General features: G+C 39.5%; 1 protein-coding gene across 2 annotated transcripts in view; it reads left to right on the plus strand.

The window, feature by feature from the left end:
* Nucleotides 1-25967, plus strand: part of Pou6f2 (POU class 6 homeobox 2) — a 470488-nt gene that overhangs the window by 347924 nt on the left and 96597 nt on the right. For both annotated transcript variants that reach the window (XM_076864071.2, XM_076864074.2), the window contains one exon: nt 574-992. In XM_076864071.2, coding sequence (XP_076720186.1) covers nt 574-992 — 419 coding nt within the window. The remainder of the gene's footprint in view (nt 1-573; nt 993-25967) is intronic.

Raw genomic sequence — 25967 nt, forward strand, 5'->3', positions numbered from 1 at the left:
GTGTGAGAAATAATCTTTGAATAAAGGGGAAAAAAACACTATATAAACTTGAAACTAAGATACCTAAGCAAATTGGTAGAGGTCTGAGTAAAGAGCGAAAATTGTATTGATTAATGGTATTGATGGTGATGAAAAGGAGATTACAATTAGTATTCTGTTCTTAACGCCAGTCAAGCGCTTACCAGAAGAATTTAACTGGTTGAACTCTGAAAATCCACATCAGATCTTGGTATGAGTATATTTCACAGGCAGTGTGAAAAAGGAGAGAAAGAGATTCCTTAAAAACATCTCTGTTCCTTGTATACCCCCTTTAAAAGTGATGCTTTTATAGTAATTCCCAATACCTTTAAGACGAAGTGTCTGATGTATTACATTCTGGTCCTTATTTGTTAAAAATAAATAAATAAATAATCCCAAGAAGTGTTTTTATTTCTCCCAGGACCTCCCAACCCTCTTAAACACTAAAGAGCTTCAGTGGAAGAGGGCAAACCTTCTCTCAAGGAGACTGGGGACAAGCCATCCAGACACAGCAGGATGTTTTTGTCATGTTTGTTTCACTCTCTTTCCTTGTAGCTACCTCATCCCTGAACTCCCAACTGCAACAGCTCCAGCAGCTCCAGCAGCTCCAGCAGCAGCAGCAGCAACAACAACAACAACAGCAACAGCAGCAGCAGCAACAGCAACAGCAGCCTCCTCCACCGCCAACCAGCCAGCACCCACAGCCAGCCCCACAGGCGCCCTCGCAGCCCCAGCAGCCTCCACAGCCCCAGCCTACCCCGCCCCAGCAGCCACCACCTGCCTCCCAGCAGCTGCCAGCTCCTCCATCTCAGCTGCAACAGGCGCCTCAGCCCCAGCAGCATCAGTCCCACTCCCACCCCCAGAACCAGAACCAGCCATCTCCAACCCAGCAGAGTGCAAGCCCCCCTCAGAAGCCCAGTCAATCTCCAGGACATGGCCTTCCGTCGCCACTCACGCCACCCAATCCTCTACAGGTAGGCTTTCCAACCACCCCCAGGAGCACAGAGGACCTTTCCAGGTGTCACGCGCGGTCCCCAAAGGCAAAAGGCCAGCACAACTTAGTAGCCTGTTCTGCAGCGTCTAATTCAAATTGATCTCTTAGACGTAGGGAAGAGGAAGCAAATAGCAGGTAGCTGGGGATGCATGTAAACGAAACAAATAGAAGCCCACTGATGTTGCCCTCCAAAGGATAAATGTTATCTCTTTCCTTCTGTGAGAGGCCAGCTCTGTAAGTGCACTTGTAGCCTGTAATAATTCCATTTTATGATACTTTTTGAAGGCAGCAAAGATAGCATCCAATTAAAATTATTACTAGCACAGTTTTGTAGCCCCGTGGAGAACCGCATCTACTGTCCATGAGGCATGGTGGTTATTTCTCTATATTATGAATACAGCAGTGGCTTACCTTAAGTACTTTCTGCTCTTTTGTTTTTATTTTTCTAAAGACTCTCCGGGGTTAGGAGGGCAAAGAAATTTAGCCCCAGTCTTATGTCCCAGATTCCAACCATCACTCCACAGACTTGTTAGTGTTACAGCCTCAGCAAATATGCATCTTTATAAAATAATAAAGCAGTTATATATTTCCTTTATTACTGTGAGGCTGAGGGTATCAAAAATGAATGCTTTGGGTTAATCATGAAAGCTCATCTTTAACCTACCACCACTGAGGAAGAAATAGGAGCCTTCAGGAATATATAGCTTGAAACTTCTGGAAAACATTTTTCACACAGACACCCATAAAATGAATTAACTTCCCTACATAATAACTGTGATGTCAATGCATCAGATCTAGAAATTAATAGTTCAGTTGAGCCATCCAGACTTTGACTTATATGATCATGTATTTGAGATTTCAGATGACTTAGTATACTCAGAGTACAGTGACAAACTCCAACACGGTGAGCAATGTGTGTGCTCATTTGGATGCCACTTTACTCTCTCTTCATGGTGGGCCTTGTCCTGCCTTCCCCAACCAGAGGATGGCAATAGAGATGGCATTCGAGGCTACTGAATGGGGAAATAACGCACCATCAAGATATTCATACTCAAACAAAAGGCAGGTGGATTAGGGACTTAGAATGTTTGGACCAACTTTATTTATTGTCCCATATCTTTGTCCCTTTGAACTTGGATTCTCGATGTGGTCCAAAGTTTTCCTGGAAATGAACACACTTGGGTGAGATGAGTAATTGTGTTTTTCCAGGCACTTGGGGCCAAGGCAACTTTCCAGTGTGAACATTTTCCTGAGTTAGTTGGAGTTGTATTTTCACAAATCTTACAAGGGAGAGACTATCTAATACATCTGGCATGGCAATGAACATAAGCTTAAAACACCTTCACTAGACACTTGACATCTAAGGAGAGAGGAGGCATAATATAATTTACAAAATGCATAATTAAACCAACCCTAACATTTTCAACATCTGGAGTTCAACTCTATTGTTCCAAAGAATGAGTTTTAATGCTTTTGAGCAACAGTTCAATTAGATATGCCTATATACAATGTATTCTAACACTTGCTATGTCCCAGGCACCAAAATAGGTAAAATTACCAAGGAAAGAAAAAATGGCCCTGTGCTGAGATATGAAATAACTTAGATCTGAAGCTAGTTGTATATAGTCCAGCACTCTTTCCCATTAAGTAAAAACTGTCTTGGAGCTCTGTGGAAAACAGCCTTCCCCAAATCCTGCCAGCATCTTAATATCTGCCAGCCAGGTGATGGGACTTTAGGTGTGGTGACCACTCTACCTCTTGGGAATAAATTCTCTTAGGAGAAGTTCTAAAAGTTCTCCTAACAGCTTCCCATGGAAATCCAGGGACTGTACAGGGTTTTTGTGTTGTTATTGTTGTTGTTTTGTTTTTTGACAACAAATAAAGACTCAGAGCTACATTTCTTTACGACCTTGAGAGAATATTCTAATTTTTTCACCGCTGGAATTTTACCTTTTAATAAATATATTTAGAGTCATTTAAATACAGAGTAGATACTACACTAACTTCAGTGGATCTAATAGATAACCACCAAAAAAGTGACTTGATACAAATTTTTTAAATATTATTGAGTAAATATAAAATTAATTTTGAATAAGTAGATGTCTATAGAAATTAAAGGATTTTTTCCCCTTGACTACAGTTGTATGTAAGGAAAATGAAGAATTTCATAGTTTAAGTATTTTTTCAACACTAGCTGTGGGGGTTTTAAGTTTGGGAAATATGGGATGTTTTAACTATTTTTTTGTAAGTACTGGGAATTGAACCGAGGGCCTTGTAAATTCTACTCAAAATGTTCTACCACTGAGCCACACTCCCAGCCCAGAATGTTTGAACATTTTAAAAAGAAAACTATTTAAAAGGCACTGCAAAGATGTTTAACTCTCAAAGGTAATGATCTTCATGAAGTAGAATAAAGCATTTTTGCTTAAAAATTATAAAGGGAATAAAGATCAACTAAATTCACATATGAAAGCCTAAATCTCATTTTACAATTCTTTATTTTCATATGGGCTTTGTCTTTTTACATTATTCAAAATCTATCTAAGAAATATTAGTTTAGAACTATGCAATGTATTTTATTAGGGAAAGCCAGCACACGAAAAGGGTTTTTGCTTAAATTTTTTTTAAAGGATAACAATTATGTCTAAAATGTACAGATACTGACTTCAGGGGGAAAAATGCATTAAAGTAGATTATAAAGGTATATTTGGGTGAGGTCATTTCTTATGATGAAAAAAAATATATATTAATAGTACTGACGGGTAGTAACACTCTAGACAAAAATTCTCCAAATAGCTCTTGTCAGGTTTTTTTTTCTGTGAAATTGCAGTATAATTTTATTTCACTCTTTACTCAATTCCATGAAATAGATTGCATTTACAAAACCACGTTGTTGTTTCAAGACAGGTATGAGTAGAAAGTATTATCCCTTCAGAGAAGCCAAGGTAGGGGAATAACTGTTCATTAATTTTGATCACTCTGATATACTGGAGGGCTGGGGGTCTAGAGTAGATGACAGAAGTTGGTCCCTACAGGTCTGTCTGTAGCTTTTCCATTGAGACTCAAGACCTACCCAACTCAAAACTTCATTCTCTCCCGGGAGGCACAGGGGAGAAATTCTAAAGAGAAAATGCAAGCACACTGGTGTTCAGGAGTCAGGTAGTCATTAAAATTAGTAGATGCAGGTGCAGAACTCAAAGTCAAATTTTTTAAAACTGTATGAGACAAATAAGATACATCTGTGAGATGAATTCAGCCTTTGGATTCAGGGTGGATGTCAGTCCATACACCTTATTTTTGCTATAACCCACCAGTCACAGACTGTATCAATATCAAAAACTAGGAATTCTAACTGTGTTGGGGAGGAGCAGAATAAAAGCATAAATGGAAACAATTTTGCAAGGGAAAAGACGTGTTCTAATCACTCCTGTGTTGATAAAACAACCAACAATTTTATTTCCAATACATAAATTTGATCTGGATAAAGATCACTTATGCATAAGAATAGTGAAATTGATTTCTACTTTTTATCACCTTTGAGATGGTTTTTCCTGCAAAGTTCTTTGGGAGTTTCTATTTGCATTGGGGAGATCCTAAACATTTTGTAAATGCCCTAATGTGCACATATTCCCTGCAGGGTGGTCTGGAATCAAACTGGGCCTGGTTGATGGCTAGTTGTCGTGTCCAGGGATGAGGATGGCTGGAGGGTTAGAGGTCTCATTCTAGTTCTGACCCTGCCTCCAACTAACTCTCAATTTTGAACAAGTTGTAACTCTCTAGACTTCATTATTCTCACCTGATGCGTCTACAAGCTCTAAGTTGGTAGGCCTCTGGAATTTTATTGACTATTAAAAGCCTGATGGTCTTGAAGATTCTCTGAGCATTCTTCAAGGTCAGGTGAATTTCTTCCCACTCAGCTGGGTGGCAGAGTGGAAAGAGAGCGGGAGACAAACCTAAGTGGGATAATGATAGCAGAAGCAGACTTTATCTTAGTAAGAGAGTCCAAATTAAAGTCAAGTTTTTATCCTCAGAGAGTCACTACTATAAGCTCTGGTTTCAGATTGTTTTTCCCATACCTATACATTAGAGAAGCTTAAGAAACCAAATGCTGCATTTAACCTTGGCCTTCTGCGTACTGTCTTGCATGGCAGGAAGCAGGATAATCTTTTCCTTTTCTTGTATTGCACATTTTAATAGATAACAGAGGGAGACAGAGATCAGTGGAAATAAGAGGACTTGTATGAGGAATGAGGGACATGGTCCCCTCTCCAGAGGTGGTGGTGCTCGAGAGATAAGGTAAAACATGGTCTCAAACATGTGCATTTACTAATATAAAGGTCTAGTTACCACTCAGGCTTAGAGCAATACAACTGTTTAAGAATTATACCTCTGATACGCAGTGGACATAGCCTTCTGTTCTTCTCAGTTGGGATGTTTTCCCACTGACAAATTTTAGTACTAAGTCCTGAAGCATATATTTGATGGGGAAAGGAAGTACATTATTACTTTTTGAAACAATGAGTCCAAGCCCTTGAGAAGTGGTCAGATCTACATGTCTATTATGTCCTTTAAAGCAAGTGGTCTCCAATCTTGGGTCCTTCCCTCCAATTTAGAAAAGGTCCAGTGCCCTCATCCAAACTCTCCCTTTCCCCAGAAATTAATCTTGATCAATTTACCACAATATTAGTTAAGGTTCTGTGGATTTAAGATATCTCATTTATAAAGGAAGACAGTAAAATTAAATACTTTCTAGTATTCTGTTTGAAGTTCTATTTAGAGTTTTATATTAAACATCCCTAATACTGTTTAATGTTGGGTGACCTATACAGGAACACTCATATAACCCCTCATGGGGCCACTGTAAATTCTAATAACACTCAGACATCTCTATACCCACATAGGCTGAATCACTTGCAGAATTCTCCTCTCCACAGCCAAGGCTAAGGTGAGGGTATGAGGCCCTCATTTCAGAGGAAGAATTTAAGGATGCACCCCCTCAAAAATGCAGTAATCAAGAAAATATTTCAGTGCAGCATTTTCAAAAATCAAAATGAAAGACCAAAATCCATAATCCACAAAATCTCAAATTTTAAAATGCTGAGTCAATAACAATTCTGAGGTACATTGGCATTTAAGACAGAAGGAAAAAAATCAGTAACACTGATATTTTGTTGATCATGAATTTAGGGCATTCATATTTATTTTTTTAAATATTGCATCAAGATGTTATTCATCTTGCCTGGCACAGTAGTGCATGCCTGTAATCCCATCAGCTCAGGAAGCTGAGGCTGGAGGATCTCAAATTCAAGGCCAGATTCTGCAACTTACTGAGGCCCTAAGCAACTTAGTGAGACCCTGTGTCAAAATAAAAAATAAAAAGGGCTGGGGATGTAGCTCAGTGGTTAACACAAGCATCCCTGGGTTCAATCCCCAGTATCAAATTAAAAAAAAAAAAAAAAAAAAAGATTATGTGATTGTTGTTTCTTTAATACTGTGCTTTGGGACAATACTCTCACATTTTGTGCCTTTGTGCCTGAGGTGAGTGTCTCATTAACCTCACCCTCATCCCCTCAAATTCTGCTACTAGTTGTACAAATGATTTAGCAAACATTCTCCAAGGTCACTGGCATTCTGTCCACTATAAATTTCGACTAGGTCTCCGCTCCAACTTTCTAGTTGAACTTGAAAAATACACAGAATTTTGCACTAATATATATATATATATATATATATATATATATATATATATATATATGCATATGGGATAAAAGATCAGGGCAGTAAGGGGGTTACAAAGTCATATCTTCCCCATTGCACAGAACTCATAAACCAATTTCTCTTTTGGATGACGTTTTTACTGAATATTTTAGGATATGATGAAATTAAGTAAGTTTGATGAAAATGATAGAACTATCACTATGTAGACAACATTCTCCCAGAGTAATCCAAGCCATGAGGGACCTTTGGAAACTGAGTCTACACAGGGTGGATAAGGCTTCCTCTTGAACTAAAGAAATTAAGAAAAACTTGATTGTCATGGATGAGAAGATCTATCCAAATTCAGAGAATTATTGTGCAGATTAAATATAATATACCAATGGAAATGCTTTATGTACTATAAATTTGTTAAGCAAGTGTTGATGAGTCCAAAGATATGAAAAAGTGTGAATGTATTTATGTTCGTACTACCATCCAGAAGATTGAGGGCTTCATTCACGACTCATTCATTCAGCAAGGGGTCAGGTGGGAAATGGGAATCCCTTTCCCCAGCTGTATTAAGCACTGAATAAAATAAACAAAATATATTTATCCATATACTCTTCAAGGGACAATTTTTCCTCTTATGAAAGAAAATCTCCTTTAAAAAAAAACCCTCAGTTCAACATTACTGACATTTCAAAGAATTTATTACAAGCATTTGAGATCCAGGAGGAACAACAAAGTTTATATTGCTTTGAGAGTGGCAGGGGAAAAAATTAGTTTACCAAGAATGTACTAATACACTGCGGTGCTTCTATGCCATTGTCTAGATTTACCATTCCTGTGTACTTCTCTGTAAATTAGTCAAATCATGTAGAAAGGGGCTGAACAAAGCAGGCGGGACATTCACACCACTGGGTATGGTAGCTCTCGTCAAGTAGCGCTAGATGGAAAGGGTACCAGACTCAAAGGAAGGCAGAAAGATTCTTGCAGCATTTGAACATGGCAAGTTATAACTTTTCAAAGAAAATAGGCCCACTCTGATCATCACAGGGGGCAGATCCATGGGCTGTCTGCAGTGAGCTCAGTGAAGAGTCTGGAGCCACTCACACCATCCAGTCCCATCACTGTGTGTTGGATGGTGGCTGATAAACCATCCTCGAATGCTTCTGAAACAGCTTTGCCTTCGTGAGCATAGATGTAGGTTTCAGTGGCAATTTGAGATGCCCAAAATGTGCTGGCTGGCACTTTGTTCTGAACGAGCAAAACTTAGCCAGTATTTATGTGAACTTAATATAATATTCTGGTACTTTTATCATCATGTTATTCCTCATCTTTTAGCCTCAATTCATTTCCCACAGGTTTAGAGTAAATTTTCCATGGGCTTTTAAATTGACTTCCAAAGCACAGGCTTGCAAGCAAATATTCTCTAGGTTATAAAGACAGTTAGTACTTTTATCAATATCCATGAACATTTATGTGTGTGCGTGGTAGCCCTAGGAAAGATTTGCTGAACAGACAAGGTGGGGGTCTTAGTGCCTGGTCTTTAGAAGCAGACAGATCTGTGTTCAAATGCTTATTGTGCTGGACACTCAGTTCCTCAGAGTTTAGAGGGTTGGTGTGGTGGTTAAGAAATGACTATATGACAGCATTTAATTTGATTCCTGGTAAGAGAGCTCATGCCAATGTATCTTTCTTTCCTTGACTATACCTGTCATAGTCTAAGTAGGAATATGAGACAAACAGATGCACATGAAGGTGAACAAAAGACATGAAGATATTAAAATGAATGTGTAGCCGGGCACGGTGGCTCACACCTGTAGTCCCAGAGGCTCAGGAGGCTGATGCAGGAGGATAGCTGGTTCAAAACCAACCTCAGCAACTTGGCAAGACCGTAAGCAAATCAGCGAGACCCTGTCTCCAAATAAAATATAAAAAATGTCTGGGGATGTAGCTCAGTGATTAAGCAGCCCTGAACTCAATCCATTGTACCAAAAAAAAAAAAGCATGTGTACACAATAAAAATATGCCGGAAAACTCACATTAGCTAGAATGAAGCTAATAATTGCACATGAATTTTGTAGTGTCATTCTGAGTCAGAGAGGTGAGGAGGACTTCTGAGAAAGGATCTTAACAAAGGGTGGCTTGAACATGGGGCAAGCCTGCACAAAGGTGATTTGGGAAGTACAGACCCCCAAAGGGTTTAGAGCAGGAAATTGAGTGGTTGCTAGGTACTCAGTAATCCTAATCTTGCCTAATCACATCACCCTAAAGCCTCCTCACTGAAACCCACAAGCTTAAGTTCCACCATCAATATTAAGGACAAAACATAATTTTTTTTCCTTCTAAATTCCCAAGTTGTAGTTTCTAACATGTAGGTAAAGAGAAAGAATTCTGATCATCTCAGTTTTCCCCCTAGCTTTAGAACCTTGGACAAGCCACCTGTTCTCTTTGGGGACTTGGTCGGTCACTTATTATATAAACAGTTTATAACCTACCCAGTTCCACATTCTTTTTATGAAATACCACAAAATGGTTTGAATCCCATGGAAAGAAATAATTGTATATGCATATTTCCATAATCCATTTCACACATGCAATAATCAGTAAATACTCCTAGTAATAATGTTTTAAATTTTAAAAAGTGAATTTTCATATTATTTATATATGACCTCATGGATTTATACCTCTAACCAGAATAATAACAATCACTTATCAAAGTAGCTCTATGTAGCTTGTACTCTAAAAGTGCTTCAACCTTTCATTTTATCCTCACAACCCAAAAAAGGTAAAAATTTTCTTCAAATCTAAAGAAACAAAATCTCAAAAAGTTATAGCATCTTCTTAAACATCACAAAGAATGATTGAATTGGAATTCCAGAGCTGAACTGAATTCAAATTATCTCCATCTATATTTCAGCCAACTCTGCAATCTCTATTTTGATTGAGATCTATTTATATAATTCCTTTATTTGGCTTCCAGCATTTTCCAAGACAGTATTTCCCAAAGTATCTTCCATGGGATGTGAGGGTGACCTGGTGCAACATCTGTTACCCCATTGATCACCAGGGTTGATTTGGCTGATGGGGGGGGGGGCTAGGCAGGTGTCTTCTTCCTCACCTCCATGTCCTTCCCTTAGCTATGCACTTGGTCAAAGAGGATGACTTCCCCAATGGAGGAGGACCATTCTTTGGTCAAGTGTATACAAGTAGCTGCACTCCCCTGCTAGAATCTCCAAACAAGCTCTCAAGGGCCAAAGTATCTTCCATAAAACACTAGTCCATAGAAATTTTATTGAAAACAGAAGCCAATGTGGATGGATGGAGACAGAGAGCCCCGGGGGGGGGGGGGTTAGGCATATTGTTATGCTGCTCCTAGATATTCCCTCAATGAATATTAGAATGCTGAAAGCTAAAGATATCCTGGAATAAATGTGTCATCCAACCTTAGTTAACCAAGGAATGTTGAAGTTTACATAACCACTGAACCCTTTTCTTCATATAATGCTAATACTATGTCAATGGAAAATCCTTCAGGAACCACAACTCTTAGCTTTTTTCTCTAACAGTTGTAGGATCAGCACAACTAAAATAACCTTCCATTTCCTTACCCAGAATAATATGCAGAAATCCACAGACTGGATCCAAGAGGTTGAGGTAGGACCAGGAAGAAAAGTACAAAAAGATTAAAAAAAAAATAGAGGGAAAGGAATACCTCAAAACCAAAGCAAGAACAGGAAAAGCCAAACCTATGGATGGTCCTAAAAGTCTTAGGCAATGAGTTGGCAGTGAGCAAATTCACTCTGTTAAAGAATCTTACTGGGTAGCTCCTCAGCATCTGAAGTCTTACAGACCTTCTTCATTTGGCCTCCCTCTGGCCTCCTTTTCTTCACTGAGTATTATTTCTCTTGTCCACACACCACTAAACCTGGAGTCATGTTCCCCAGTCCAAATGATGGGCATGGTGCTTCCTGGACCACACATCCCTAATGCCATCCACCCTCCCCATCTTTGACAGGTACTTCCAGTGCTCAAGAGATCTCCCAGTCCTTTTAATAGGATTTGGATTGCAAACTAAAGGTCAAGTCAGTCTGAAATCTGTTTGGCAAGCCATTACTGTCATCTAAAGTACCAGGTTGTCAAAACGCCGTTTGTCTGTGGGGCATTATCCTAGCTGTCAGAATCCCATCCTGCTCTTTTTCCATGCCTGTCTTTAGAAATGGACGCTTGGAGGCACTGGCATTTCTCTTCTCTTTCATTCTCCACTGTTAAGAACTACATTGAGCATTATGGTCTCCAGTGTCAATACAGGGCCCTATGGCTGCAAAGGAAGTCAGAGAAAGGCACCATTGTTGAGAATATCTGCTCCAGTCTCTTCTGTTATCCAGAAGAGGAACTCTCATGGCAAAGGTGCAGGTGTTCCTCTGAGTGACTGTCTCCTGGAAAGAGAGTTCTCCTGTCCTTGGCCACTCTGTGGGGATGCCTGTGAGGCCACAGATGAATGCTCAGTGGAGGGAGCAGTTTGCATTTGTATGCTGTCAGCTCTGTTCTCAGAACTGGTGGCTGTGTCTGAAAGCCCAGTTGGGCTCCAATCAATGCAACTTTCCCAGCCCGACATATTTTGTCTGAACTGTCAGTTGACAGGGATCAGCCCGGCACCACCACTTAGTTTTCAACACCAGAAGATATTTAACTGTCATAAAAAAAAAGAAGTCAAGTTAGGAATCCCCTTCTTTTTCTCAGCTGGACTCCATATCTTCCCAGAGACTGACTCTTCTTTCTGGGAGTTGAGCTCTCTGTCCTTGTATTGTGAGGTTGCAAATGTGGCATTTAAAGAGAACACAACAATGTTTAAGTGTTCAGAGAAGAGAATATTTAAGAGAAACTCTCTTGCTTCCCCCCAAGGAAAGCCCTCCACTCTGGAAGTCTTAGAAAGTTCAATTTTTTAATTAGCAGAAAAATAATCTTGTACTCCTGTCTGAAGTTTCCCAGAAGTAATATTCCTTAAGGTAGTTACCACTTTTAATCCTCTGCACGCTCAGAAGCAATCTGATCAATCTAGGGATAAAGCCAATGGACCCTGGAACTGACCTGAACAGCAAAAAGTTAATAAAGGCAGAAAGCAAAGATGGGGTGCTTTCCAAGCTCCCTTTGTGTAATGATCACATGGAATCCATTTTAAGCACCTTCAAAGCTTAAAACACCATTTTCATTGCCAGTCAGCCTCCTTAAAAGATATACTGAATATCTTCTTACCAGAAAAAAAAAAAAAAAAAAAAGGTCTGCCTATAATCAAATACTTTCAGGGCCCTTGAGACCTTGGCTGGCCGAGGACTGTCCCTCCCTTCACTTGTCTAACTCAAGTCACACCATCTCCTAAGAGCTGAGGTCATATCCATTTTCCTGTAGCTGTATTTTGTCCAATTCCTTTCTTTATTCAGAAGGAAATTTCCAAACTCTGGCAGTAATTCTCAACATTGGCTGTGCATTGGGATCAATGAGTAGCTTTTAAAAATACCAATGACTGGGTCCCACCCAGAGGTTCTAATTGAACCTAGACATCAGCATTTTTAAACTCCCTAGGAGATCCCAGTATGCAGCCAGGGCTGAGAATGACCATTCATGGTCTCTAAATAAGCTCCAGATTATTCACTAAGTGTTGGCTATGCAAATTGGTGCTGACTTTTATGCTATCATAATAAAACTGGCTCTTCATTTCTGAAAAGAACAAGCCCCTATCACTTCTGCCCTAACCCTCTCCAGGTTCACATTCCATCAGGGAATGAAAACAATGATATCTCTGCTTTGTTATCCACTCGTGCTTCTCCCAAACTCCGAACTTGAATTAAAATCCCCATATCTGAAAGTGGGGGGGGGACCTCAAACCTAGACAGTTATATCTGACCTTCAAAACAAAGCAAGGGAAATAATCTTTTTATCACCTTTAGCATCTTCTCAAAACAAGAACAATCACTGCAGACTGAGAGCTTATTAGATGCCCCATCTGCTGCTAGATGCTGTGTCTGCTATTCCTCAGTAGGGCTTCCCAAACTTTTATTGCTTATGGATCCCCCTGGGACCTTGAGAACTGTGGATTCTAACTCCAGGGTTCTGGGATAGACAGCCTACTCCAGACTCTGCATTTCTAACCAGCTACCAAGTGATGGTCCTCAGCCCAGATCTTGAGTAGTAAAGCTCTATTCAGTGAACCTACCAGTCTCATTAGCTCTTTTTCTTTTCCTTTTATTTGTTCTTTTTAGATATACATGATGGTAGAGTATATTTTGACATACTTATACAAACAATAAGTATACCTTATTCTAACTGGGATCCCAGTCTTGTAGTTGTACATGATGTGGAGATTCATTGTGGTGTTTTCCTATATGTACATATGAAAGTTGTATCGGATTCATTCTACTGTCTTTCCTATTCCTAACCCCGCCTCTCTTTCCTTCCTTAGCTCCGATTCAGAATGAGGTATGAGGACCTGGAGAAGACAGGAATCAAACAGGGGTCTATCTGACATCAAAACTTTGTTCACTGTGCTCCTTGCCTCTTTTTCCATTGTGGGGTTCATAAAAAAGAGATCTCATTTAAATCACATAGTCATTTCTTTCCTTGCAGACAAAGTTGGGGATAGAGAGTTCTTCTGGAGGAAACATTCTTATTTTCCCACCTGAATGGTCTTTCACATAGTTTAAGTATTCCTCCTGATCTAAATCTTGATCTTATCATTGCTCAAGCATCAGAATCTCTGAGGTTGGGGGTGAGGACAAGACTACATTCTTTATTTGTTTAATAAATGTACTAGTTGTGTTGAAATCATTTCTACCAATTGAAACACAACTATCAAGAGGTTATAATAGTCTGTGACCACTAAGTTAGAGTCAAGGTGGCCAACAGGATCCCTGTGAGAAGTCTGAAGGTCTCATACTAATTATTAGGCCCCGAATCACCTTGTTATATGCCTCTAACAATCACACCTGCCTACATTCTGATTGTCTTGCACGCAGCAATGAACATGCACTTGAGACAGTCTGCCTCAGCAGGGAGAGAAGGAGCCTTCTCCTAAGCCATCATCTCAACCCTCTTCTCAGGGATCAAGAGTCAAAATACATGCAAAACAGTAGCAAAATCATCCTCAAAATTCAGAGACCATATCAAAGTTAGAATGTGGCTGTCTTTTTTTACCTGATTTTAGGTCATATGGTAGTAGTAGAAATTCTTTATATCCTATAGTGGTAGTGAAATTCTTAACCCTCTGAGAGAAATGGGGGTGGGGGACTGTATACCAAATGACATTCCAATTTGGCATCTCGACTCCAGTCGCATGTTTGTGTTCTGAAATGACCATTCCTGCTAGAATGGGGGATTTATTTTCTAAGTAGGAACAGGGTCATCTGTGTAGAGCAAAGTTTTCTTGATAAAAATGGAAGACAGACTTCAAAACCACCTGCCCTTTTGCAGTTCTTGGCCTGTCTTTTTATATTTCCTGCAAGGAGGCATGTGGACCCTGTAACCCTGACAAATCCTTAACACCTGCCCAATGTCTGGCTATACCAGATTGGACAGGCAAGTCCGGCTATAATATTAAACAGCTTTGGGAAGAAATCTCATTAACACCTTCATCTTTAAGGAACAGAAACCTAACAGAACTTGTATAAATATCAGCCTTGGGATGCATAAATGAATGCCTGGGGTGACCTAAAAGAAAATAAATTGGGAAAATAAACTCTCAAGCCCTGCCAACCCAAATCTAATATGTACATGACTGTGTGCTTGCATTCAAGGATGAGACATACACACACACACACATAAATGGTCAATCTTAATAGTCAAGGTCAATATTTGTACAACATACTAGTATTTGTTTGGTATGTGTGTGTGTGTGTGTGTGTGTGTGTGTGTGTGTGTATGTAAGTATTTATTTAAAATCTTTCTTAGAAAGACCAACCCAGGGTTTCTGTATAGTGTCCACTTGAGGAGGTTTTTCATGTAGTTAGGGTAAATCCGCGGAGGGTAAGCATGGAGGAAAGAACGACATTGTCTGGGGCTTTTCTTTCTTTTCCTTCTCTGCCTAGGACGTTTTGAGAGAATGACTAAGCAGTGCTGGAGATTATGAATTTGCTTAAGTGTGAATGGTTGATTGCCGAGTGCGAGGGCCCGGCCCTCCCCGAAGGTGATTGACTGGGGCTGCAGGTCTTCACACTTGATGCCTGGATTTGACTCGGAAAGTCTGCCAAGTCTTTTACTGGGAAATTTATCTTAATTAGATCTGAAAGACCTGCCACAGCAGAATAGTCACACCGATTAAAATGAAAAACAGGAGAAATTACTGATCAAATTAATCATAATGTCGGGTTACAGCTGTAGGTCTGATGTAATTTGCCACTCCAGTGAGTTACATCGGCCCGGCCCGGCCGAGGAAGCTGGCTTTACGCTGATCCGTAACACCCGCCCGCTCCAGGCGGCCCGGCAGGAGGCTGATTCCATTCATTTTCCTGGCTTGCTCTGACCTCCCTGCTGCAACTAGAAACAAATCAGGCACCAAACAAATGGGGAGGGGGGGTGGCAGGGAGGGTAAACAAGAAATATTCTCTTACCCAAGCGATGGTACTATTGTGCTGTTTCAAAATGGTGAGCTTTTAAAACTCGGCTGGATGGACTGGGGGCCTGGGCTTGGATATTGTGCTTTCTGCTTTTCCACTTAACCTCCTTTTAGTTTTACTCAGGGTGACCTGACATTGATTAGATGCAGAATGGGAATCAAAAGGTCAAAGGACAAAACCTTTGGCTCTGAGCAATGGGAGAAAACCTTTAGAAAAAAATCTCCTTGCCAACCTGGCTCTAGGACGAGGGCATGGATTGAAATAATCTAAAGTGTCACCACAGAGGAAGACTCCTAGGCTGTAAGATCTGATTGTTCCAGCATGCGCAGGACCCTGCTATTCTCATTGTTAAATAAGTGCCACCTGATACCAAACCATGCCCTGTGTTCAAAGGTGAGGCTGATGGATTATACTATGTATATATTTTTAAGAAAACAAATCAGTCTATATTGTTTTGATGGTGAACCCTGAATGTGACTGTGGTTTATCCAGTGTTGATCAAATGACCTCCTCATTAGAGATACAAAGAAGGGGACCCTAAAGGATCTAAATATTGCACTAGCAATTCTCAAAAGTTAGATTTAGAAGTTACATAAGACTTATCTCTATGGTTCTTTCTCAGAGAACTAAGTGAAGGAAGCTGAGCCTTTCCTAGAGGGGGTCATCTTGAAATGAAAGTGGGTAGAGAGGAAGAGGGAAAGGGGGTCTACTGCCCTTCCCAGGAGTGGTCAGATGCCCGTGGAGCAGTAAGACCCTCCTTTTTGACCCCATGATGAGTTCCCCAAATCCCATTTATTTATCACTGGACCAGATGTTTACAAACACTCCCTCCCCCATTTCTCCCTACCGGCTGCAGTGTAACATTCACATCCTCCCTCCTTCCTGCCATAATGAATCTGGTACATTTTGTAACCAGGAATAGGAAAATAGGCTGACAATAGAAGACAAAGCAGCCTTGTGCCTTCTGGGCCTTTCTATGGATTCTTATGATGAATAAGGTAGGACTGTAGGCTCAGATTGGGGGAAAATACGGTATTTTCTATCATGACATTATGAGTGACTATTAAATCAGTTATGTGGTTTGTAACCAGCTTTAAAGAAAATAATAAAAGAGAACAGGAAATACCAGGGGGCAAATAATACACATAGTAAGGCTATGTGTTTTTTTCTTGAAACTTTTAAGTTACACACATACACATATATGTGTATATATATGTACATATATTTTTACATAGGCGTGCATGTTGAAAGATATAATTGTATATATGTGTGTGCATGTGTGTGTATATATATTATATATATTTATATATATTATATTTATTATATATATATATATATATATATATATATATATATTTGTGGGTGTGTACATAGTATGGATTGGCTTGAGATGTAAAGATTTTGGGGGGCTGGCACTGAGAATTTAACCCTAATTTCACACGTACTCAGCAAGCTCTCCACCACTGAACTTCATCCCAAGTCCCTTTTATTTTATTTTGGGGCAGAGTCTTGTTAAGTTGCTGAGGCTGGCCTGGAACTTGCTATCTTCTTGCCTCAGCCTTCTGAGTAGTTGAGATTATAGGATAAGCCAGTGTGCTCAGCTGGAAAATGTATTTCTTATGCTGCAACAAGGACATAAGAATTTTTAAAATCCTGTCCCCCAAAATCCAGTTTTTCAGGTAGGCAGAAGTGGGATTTCTTAAGCATATACCAGGTCAGAAAGCAAGATGAACAGTATCCCAACCTACTACATGTAATGATGAATACCTAAACACTATTCAACAGTCAAAAAGAACCAAAAAATAATGCCCATCCCCCCACCTACACACACACACACACACACACACACACACACACACCCCTTGCCAAAACTTTGCAGATTCAACAATAGACCATTACCTATATAGTTGAAAACTCACATCAAAGTAATAGTTTAACCAACCTATTAAATTGAGAGACTAATTGATAATATTAAAAGCTAATAAAGTAGTCCTGCCAACAATGAATAGACCATTCTAAAGAGAAAGTAAAAAAGAGTGAGATAAATTTTGGGAAGGAAGCACAGAATCCCACAGTGATTAATTGACTAATTTGGGTCCCTGAAAAGAGCTGTGTCCCCCAGGGAGGTGCAGGTCAGAGGTCAGGCCCACAAGTCCCTGGTCAGAGAAACTGGGAACTGTCAAGCTCCACAACTCAGGTGCCTGGAACTGTTCTCAGTCCTCCACGTCTGGTCATGGAGCAGAGCGGTCACCACACTCCCTGACTTCCTCTTCCCACTTCTGTTTTCTCCCTGATCCACTTTGCACACTGCTGTCAAATTAATCTACCTAAAGAACATTTTGTTCATATCACCTCTGTCTTAGTCCTCTTTGTGCATCTATCACAGAATATTTGAGACTAGGTAAATTGTAACAATTTCTTTGGCTCACTGTTCTGGAGGCTTGAAGCCCAAGTTCTAGCAGCCACATCTGATAAGGTCCTTCCTGCTGTATCATAACATGGCAGAAGGTATCACCTGACAAGAGAGAGAGACCGAGATCAAGAGGAAGCTGAACCTAACCATCCCACTCCATGATAACCACATTGATCCATTCATGAGGGCAGAACCCTCATAACCATAAAGGTCCCCTTCTAAACACCATTGCATTGGGGATTTGGTTTCCAGCACACATTCAAACCACAGCAACCTCCATGATCAAACTTTTCCTTTGGCCTCTTTAGGAGGATTCTCTGGCCCAACCCTGCTCCCTGTCACCTACCTCCTCTGCTGCATTCAGCCTGGCCTCTCCCCATCTCATGTCCTTCCCCATCCCCTGCTGTGTCCCATGCAGTCTGCCTTGCTGGCTTTACTAGTGTCCTACTGGTTGCCTGAAAGGTTTTTTTCTTCCAGCCACTGTTCCCTCATGGCTCACCCCAATTCGGGCTCCATCCACAAAGTGCACTCTGTGCTCCAGCCTTCAATAATTATCCTGTTGCTGAACTCACACATTGGATACTTGGCATGTGTTTTTGAATATTTCTTTTCCCCTGTTCCTCTAATTTTTTATGGACACATTTGTTTTGTTACTTGATTTATAAATTACTTTTATAAAAGCAGCCACTATGTCCCACAGCTCTCTCTGTCCAAGGGTTCTCAATTGTCATAAGTGGTTATTTCTCATTTAGCAGCCATTCATCTCACAAATATGTAAGTGCCTGTTGTCAGACTATCTAAAATTTATTTACAAAATTGCTTGATGAAGATAGCAATTACTAATGAAAGAAACAGTACCTATTTATTGTTGTATTTAGAATGTTGGCATAGGGCTATGTTATAAAGCCCTTAGATCTCATCAGGATTATGATTACTCTGAAATCATTTCACCCCATCCTTCCTGTACTGCTTTCCCACTGGGCTTTGGGAAATGCAGGCTTGATTTACACTGCTTTAAATCAGCTTCTTTCATTTGGGAGGAAACGTACAACAAACTAAGGACCATCATTTTCTAATTAATCTGTTTCTTTTTCCCCACTATCTTGCCATTACATGATGGTTCTTGATATTTGGAGTATAATAGACAGAAGAGCAGACCTTCTTAATATTTTATAGATCTGATTGATCTGTGGGTTAAATCATGTTTTCCTAAGCATAAAAGTATTATAAAGCAGACAGGGAGAGCTGAGAAAAATGAAAGTGGATCGTCCACCTGGGTGGCCCTCAGACCTCACCATTGAATGCCTGAGACCCTCACCTGACAGACTCTGACTTCCCCCCAGTTCCACTGTTAGTGGAAAAACACATCTGGAATCCCCCAGCACAAAAATGATGTTCCAGTTTGAAAACCTAAGACACTGTGGAGCATTTACTATGTGCCAGGTGCCATGTCCTACTTAGGCCTCACAGTCACTATGGGAGTGAGGAGGCCAAGGCTCAGGGAAACTAGAAATTCATCACAAGCCCTCAGATCTGTGAGAGGGTGGAGCTTAGATTTGAATTTGTCTGTCTGGCTTCCACACAACAGACCTCCGACCTCCTTTTAACAAGGACCAGACTCTGTCTGTCATCCAGTGCAATCACTAATAGCACCCACTTCCCCTCAGAATTGTCCTAGAATTGTGGGGAATGCAGCACTGAGCACCTGACTCCAAAGCTGTGCTCACCCTGCTGCCTCCAGTGTTTATCCAAACTGCCTCCCCCTGATTTCACTCCACTCAATGCAGACGCTAAGTTTGGATGACTTTTTAATTTAGTGAGAAAATGGAATTAATAATAATTTGTATAAATATATTGTGTTCTTCCTAGAAAATACAATGTAATTAAAAGGATTGCTGGTAACATGAAGAGGAAGGGGCCAAAGTTTTCACAAACAAGGATGAGGCTCCAGCTTCCCCTCCTACTCTGTGGCCCCTGAGGGTGCTTTGAGAGATTGACCACCCTTCTAAACCACATGGAGAGGTTTCTTAAACAAGAGAGAGAGAGAGAGAGAGAGAGAGAGAGAGAGAGAGAGAGAGAGAGAGAGAAGGAAGGAAGAAGGAGGAGGAGGAGGAAGAGAAGAGCTGGGGAATTGAACCTATAGATGAAAAGACACAGCAAGTGATTTCATAGTAGGGCCTTGTTTTATTCCGTGTTTTCACTGCTGTGACCAAAAGACCCAAGAAGAACAATTTTATAAGAGGAAAAGTTTACTTGCGGGCTCATGGGTTCAGAGGTCTTAGTCCATAGATGGCCGACTCCCTTCCTCAGGGCCTGGGATGAGGTAGAACTTTATGGCAAACGAGCATAGTGGAGGAAAGCAACTGGGAAGAACAAGGTGCGAGGAAGCAGAGAGAGATAGAGAGTGATCTCTGTACAATAAGGACAAAATATGAACCCCAAAGGCAAGCCCCCCAAGGACCCATCTCCTCCAGTCACACCCTACATAACCCAGTAATCAAGTTAATCCCTATTAAGGGATTAATTCACCAGTTGGGTTAAGGCACATAACTCAATCATTTCACCACCAAACTTTCTTTCTTTGTCTTACACATGAGCTTTTGGGGGACGCCTAATATCTAAACCATAATAGGCCTTGTTTAGTTTACAATTTTTAGTGTGTGATGGTGATATATAACATTTTTGGTTTTGTTTTGAGTACCTTTGAAGATAAATACTAAAATACTTATAAATGAAATAATAGCATGTCTGGAGTTTTTTTCTAAAATGAAATGGAGACAAAAGAACAATATAGGTGAGAGTAGATGGGTGGGGTACAGATGGAAGAATATTGGCCATGAGTTGATAATTATTGAAACTGGGTGATGGTGGGTCCAGGACAGTTAGTTGTATGGTAGTGACTTCTTTTCTCTGTGTTTAATTTTTTCCAAAAGAAACAAATTAAATAGCAAAGTTTTATTACCTGGAGATTCTTTAATATTGCAAATTCCCCTGCTACAACCCAGAACTACAAAATTAGAATCTCTGGGGCAGGGTCAGTGATTTTTATGACCAACAGGATTTAACAACTACTGCTTTAGAGAATTGTGCATAACATGTTAGATCAAGGTAGGTTAGTTAAGGCTCAGGGCAACGCACAAAAATGGTTAATGAATTGGGAAACAGTATTTTAAGAAGCTGAGGTTTTTAACTGAAAAAGTAAATGACTGGGGAATTAATATCTGAAGAACTGGGAAAAATGGAAAAGGCACTAGAAAACTAAAAATAATAAAGATCCTTCCAATTCTAAAAAAAGAAAAAAAAAGGAGGGGGAAGATTTCCTATTAAATGGGACAGATTAAGTACGTGCATTTATCTCTACACCCACCAAACCCAACTAAAATAATACTAAAGGGGGAAAAAAAAAACCCTAAAAGTTTAAATCCAAAAAGGGCAAAGAGAAGTAGAGGAAAAAAAAATAATAGTAGATAAGTTATGTCAATCAATTGTTGAAAAGCCAATGAAAGAGTTAACTGAGCTGAAAAAGCTAAATACCAAGGTATGAGTGGGGGACACAATAAGGATCAAGGGAACTCTGGAAACCAGAAGCCATAGGGGTTGGAGACACCAGCTGCCCGGAACACAGTGATGAGGGTGGCAGTTTGCTGAAAACAGGAGATCCGCTAAGTGACAGCGGAGTGGACAGTTGGAACGTTAATTCCCTCCCCAACCCAAGCAGATGGGCAGCACTCTCTCCAGCAGAGAGAAATGGAATGAGAGACACTCTAGATCCAGGGACATAAGGCATGGTTACATCTGGGAAGAGCTATTTGCTTTTTACAGGAGGATTTGGGGAAAGTATGTAACCTAAATAATGAGACTGTCCCCACTGAATGACTCAGAGATATGTGCAGGTGTTCAAGGGTGAGGCATCCCATCACCTCTCCACCTCTTCACCACCCCACCTGCTGGGCAGAAAATTGTCAGATTCTTTTCTGAAGAGACTCCCCAGCTGACCAGAGGAAAAAAAGTCCCAGTTATAGGTATTTAGGATCTCCAACAGCATGGCCCAGTCCCTGCCTCATTCCCATGTATGAAAAGACAACAAAGAATCACTAGATATTTGAGAAATGACTTTGTCTGAACTAGAAAATAAAACAAATGGCAAGGGGAAGGAATGTTTAGGAAACAGAAACAACACAGGAAAGAAAACTTTGTGAAAGCTTAAAAATTAATATCATTTAGACGTAAAAGAAGGCTAGGCACCTACAGAATGTGGGTGCTCCAAAGACATATAGACAGCAATTAAAATACTTATAACAGAAATAAAAAATTATTAGACTATTTAGAAGATTTAAAAAGACTACAACAAAGTTTCTCAAAAGATGAGGCATGGAACAGCCATATGGCCCATCTATGCCACACCTCAATATTTAACCTGAGAATTAAAGTCATTTTACTACAGAGTTACATGCATCTCCATGTTTATAGCAGCACAGTTGACAGTAGCCAAACTTGGAACCAGCCTAGGTGTCCACTGGTGAATGAATGGATAAAGAAAATGCAGTAGATATATACAGTGGTATTTTATTAAATCATAAAGAAAAATGAAATTATGTCACTTGCAGGAAAATGGGTGTGGAACTTGAGAATATTATGTTAAATGAAATAAGTCAAACTCAGAAGATCAAGGGTCAAATGTTTTCTCTTATATATGGAAGCTAGAGAGGAAAAAGGAAAAGAAAGATAGGGGAAATCTCATGAAAATAGAAGTGAGATCAGTAGAACAGAGGAAAGGCACTGGGGGAAGAAGGAAATACTGGAAATGATATTGGCTAAACTATATGGTTATTTTGTGAGCATGAATATGCAACAAAAAAAAATCCCAACATAACGTACAACTCTAATGCACCAATAAAAACTGTAGACAAAATAAATAGATTTTAACAAAAAGACAGAGAAAGGGAAAAAGAAAAACAACTAAAATGGAAGACAATAGCAGATCAAGCCCAAGAAGTCCAACTTCTTAGAACAGAAAAAAAAAATGGAAATGAACTTACCAAAAAAAAATTTTTTTTTCAAGATAATTTCCCAGATTTAAAGGATCTTACCTTTTTGAAAATTCCACTGATTGTCCAATCTAATGAGTTAAAAAAGATCCATCTCAGACATACCATAGTGAACATTTTCAGGAGAGAAAAAAGTCAGAAATCAATAGCTTTGGACTTTAATAGCAAAACTTGAAACTGAAAGACAATGGAGTAGTGCCTTCAAAATTCTAAAGGAAGATGATTTTCAACTTATATTTTATATACTGTCATGCTATCCATCAAGTGGGAGGGTATCCTAAAGACTCAGATACAGAATCTCTGGAAAATTTATCTCAAATCTATCTGTCATGCCTCCGTCATCAATCTCCTAGAAGAAGCATTCCACCAAAGCAAGAGAGTAAACCAAAACTGAGGAGAATTGGGGATTTACCATAGAAAGAGGCCAAAAAGAATCCCAGGATGACAGTTACACAGCAGATTTAGAAAGCAATCAGTCCAGCTTGGAGTAAGAATTCAGAGGATCCAAAGAGGGATGTCCCTGGAAAGGAGGTGTGGGGAAGGGATGAGAGAGAAGGAAGCAGAAGAGAAGCTAGGAGAATACCTGGTGTTTGACCTCATAGAAAACAGTGTTCAAATAGATTTTACTGTTCCTGGGGTGAGTTTGGGAAGCTATGAATAAGACAAAGAAAACTAAGCAATTATACAAAAAAATGCAATCATTAGCATTGTAAAAACAAAAACTGGTAAGAAAGGAAATGTAGCTATGGTGTACCAATAGACCATCCTTTCATAGTTGCTGATTGAATAATAAATTGTGGGAGGATTGAGAAAATTAGGAGAAGGCAATGCCAGTTTCAGTCTTCATCTTTTGAATGGGATGTCAATAGATGAGGTCCAAAATTAGCAAACTGGGAAAAAAAATCAGCTTATTATTTAGAACTATGAAGATAAATACTAACAGAAATATCCAGAAGAATTTGGATAGGAGTTTCAGAAGTTTAGAGATCTGAGGCAGAGGATGATATGTATCATATATATAAAATCATATGCATGACCTATATTATATATTACCATATATATGACATGTCATATTTTATATAGGTATATAGATATGATTACACTATTTTAATGTTTGATTTTCTATACTCAGTGCCTAAGATTTTCTATACTTAGCTTTTAGTATTCCCTGTCTGGTAACTTTTCCCTTAGATTCCACCTTATTCCCTCACTTCATTCAGATCGTGGCTTAAATTTTGTCTCATTGGAGAGTTGAAATTCCCTTACCACTACTTGACCCATCATATCTGATCATCTGATCATCTGCTTATTTATTTTCTACTAAAACTAACACAGGGTCTTATTTATTGCTGTATCCCAGCAATTAAATGACCAAGGTGCCTACTGTGGTAGAACTGTGACCACCAGGTACACACTCCATAAAATAGAGCTTCCTAAGAGACCTGTGCAAAGACAAGGTGTGCTGTTGGGGGAGCTGGCAAGGGACCCTTCAAGAGAACCGGTCCCCACTTTAGTGGTTCTCTTGTATTATAGTGTTGTTGGACCAAATGAGCTTTCTGGTCCTGTCCAACTCTGAGATTCTGTGGGGATAGAATGTTCCTGAGAACAGAACAAAAGGAAATGAAGTTGGACTTCTGTATAAAAACCTGGACAGGAGAGGAAGATGAGTTTATCACCCAGCAAATTAAACTTTGGAATAGACAATGGAAAAAAGTTAAATTGTTCTGGGCACAGTGGCACATGCTGGTAATCCTAGCAGCTCAGCAGGCTGAGGCAAAGGGATTGCCAGTTCAAAGCCAGCCTCAGCAAAAGGGAGGCACTAAGTAACTCAGTGAGACCCTGTCTCTAAGTAAAATACAAAATAGGGCTGGGGATGTGACTCAGTGGTCAAGTGCCCCTGAGTTCAACCCATGGTACCAAAACAACAAAAAAGAAAGTTAACATGTCTTGGTGGCATTTTAAACACAAGCTAAAGCCTCATTGCATGGGCTTGGTTTAACACATCTGTGAGTTTTAGTAACATCTATATCTTTGCTTCATATGGAACCTAGAACATGGTGCATATTTAATGTGACTAGTGGAATATTGTGATGTTTTCACATTACTTTGTTCCTTGTGATGATTCTCATTAGAAAATTATGTTTTTCTGAGTTTGGTATGAGGAGAGAGTGTAGGAAACTAATAAGGAATAAGTATATGACAGAGAACCGTATAGGAAGGATGTACCCCATCTCCACTAAACATGGCCTTGAGAGGTAAGCGCCACTTTTAAGTCTTGGTAGTTTGTCCTTCTCACTGGCCCCAAGTGTTAGTCATGGCACATAGAGAGAAGCATCATCTAGCTCAAGAAGAAATCTCTCTACTTTTAAATATTCTATGGATTTATTTTAGAAAAATCTTTGATCATAAAAGTTGGCAGTTTGTGGATTTCTCTACTGTAACTATAAACAGCCTTTGTATTAAAATATTTGTACATAAAACATATACTCTTACCCCTAATTTATGGGAATAGGAAAATAGGTACATTGTAGGCTTTGATTGATTCAGTTATCATGTTTCTAGACCAAAGACATAAAAATAGGAAAAAGTTGGAGAAATGAAGTCTTGTTTTACCTTTCAGATACCCAGGATGTTTTCTGTTGATCAGGGAGCTGTCAAATGCACTGATGAGAGGTTCCCCAAAGTTAATTTTTCTCATAATACAATAACCAAATTTGCTTTAACACTTGAAAAGGCCCATCCATACTAAAAAGAGTCAGTTGCTTAATCCTAAAATTAAAGGTTATTGCATGCAAGAGAAAATAATTACATGCTCAAAGTATGGAAAAAAGAAAACTTTTTTTAATATGTAGGTATTTGTATAATTAAAGACTAATCAAGCGTGAAGGGCTGCTGACTAAACCAGAAAATGAGATTGTTGGCAAGCAATATTGTAATGTAAATGCCATTTTTGTTTAACTACTAAGAAGCCAGAGAAATGATATCCTGAACAGATTAAAAGCAAACAGCATTGATAATAAATATTTATCAGATTTCAAATGCAACACAAAGAATTTTTATATTTTATGTGCAAGATTTGTTTGCAGTGAAGTATTCAGGCACTTTTCAAGATGATAGTTAACATCCTTATTTAGAATTGCATTTTTCAGATAGCATCTTCCTACTGTTAAAGCACTTGTGAAATA

Source organism: Callospermophilus lateralis, chromosome 1, assembly GCF_048772815.1.
Source record: "Callospermophilus lateralis isolate mCalLat2 chromosome 1, mCalLat2.hap1, whole genome shotgun sequence".
Lineage (NCBI taxonomy): Eukaryota > Metazoa > Chordata > Mammalia > Rodentia > Sciuridae > Callospermophilus > Callospermophilus lateralis.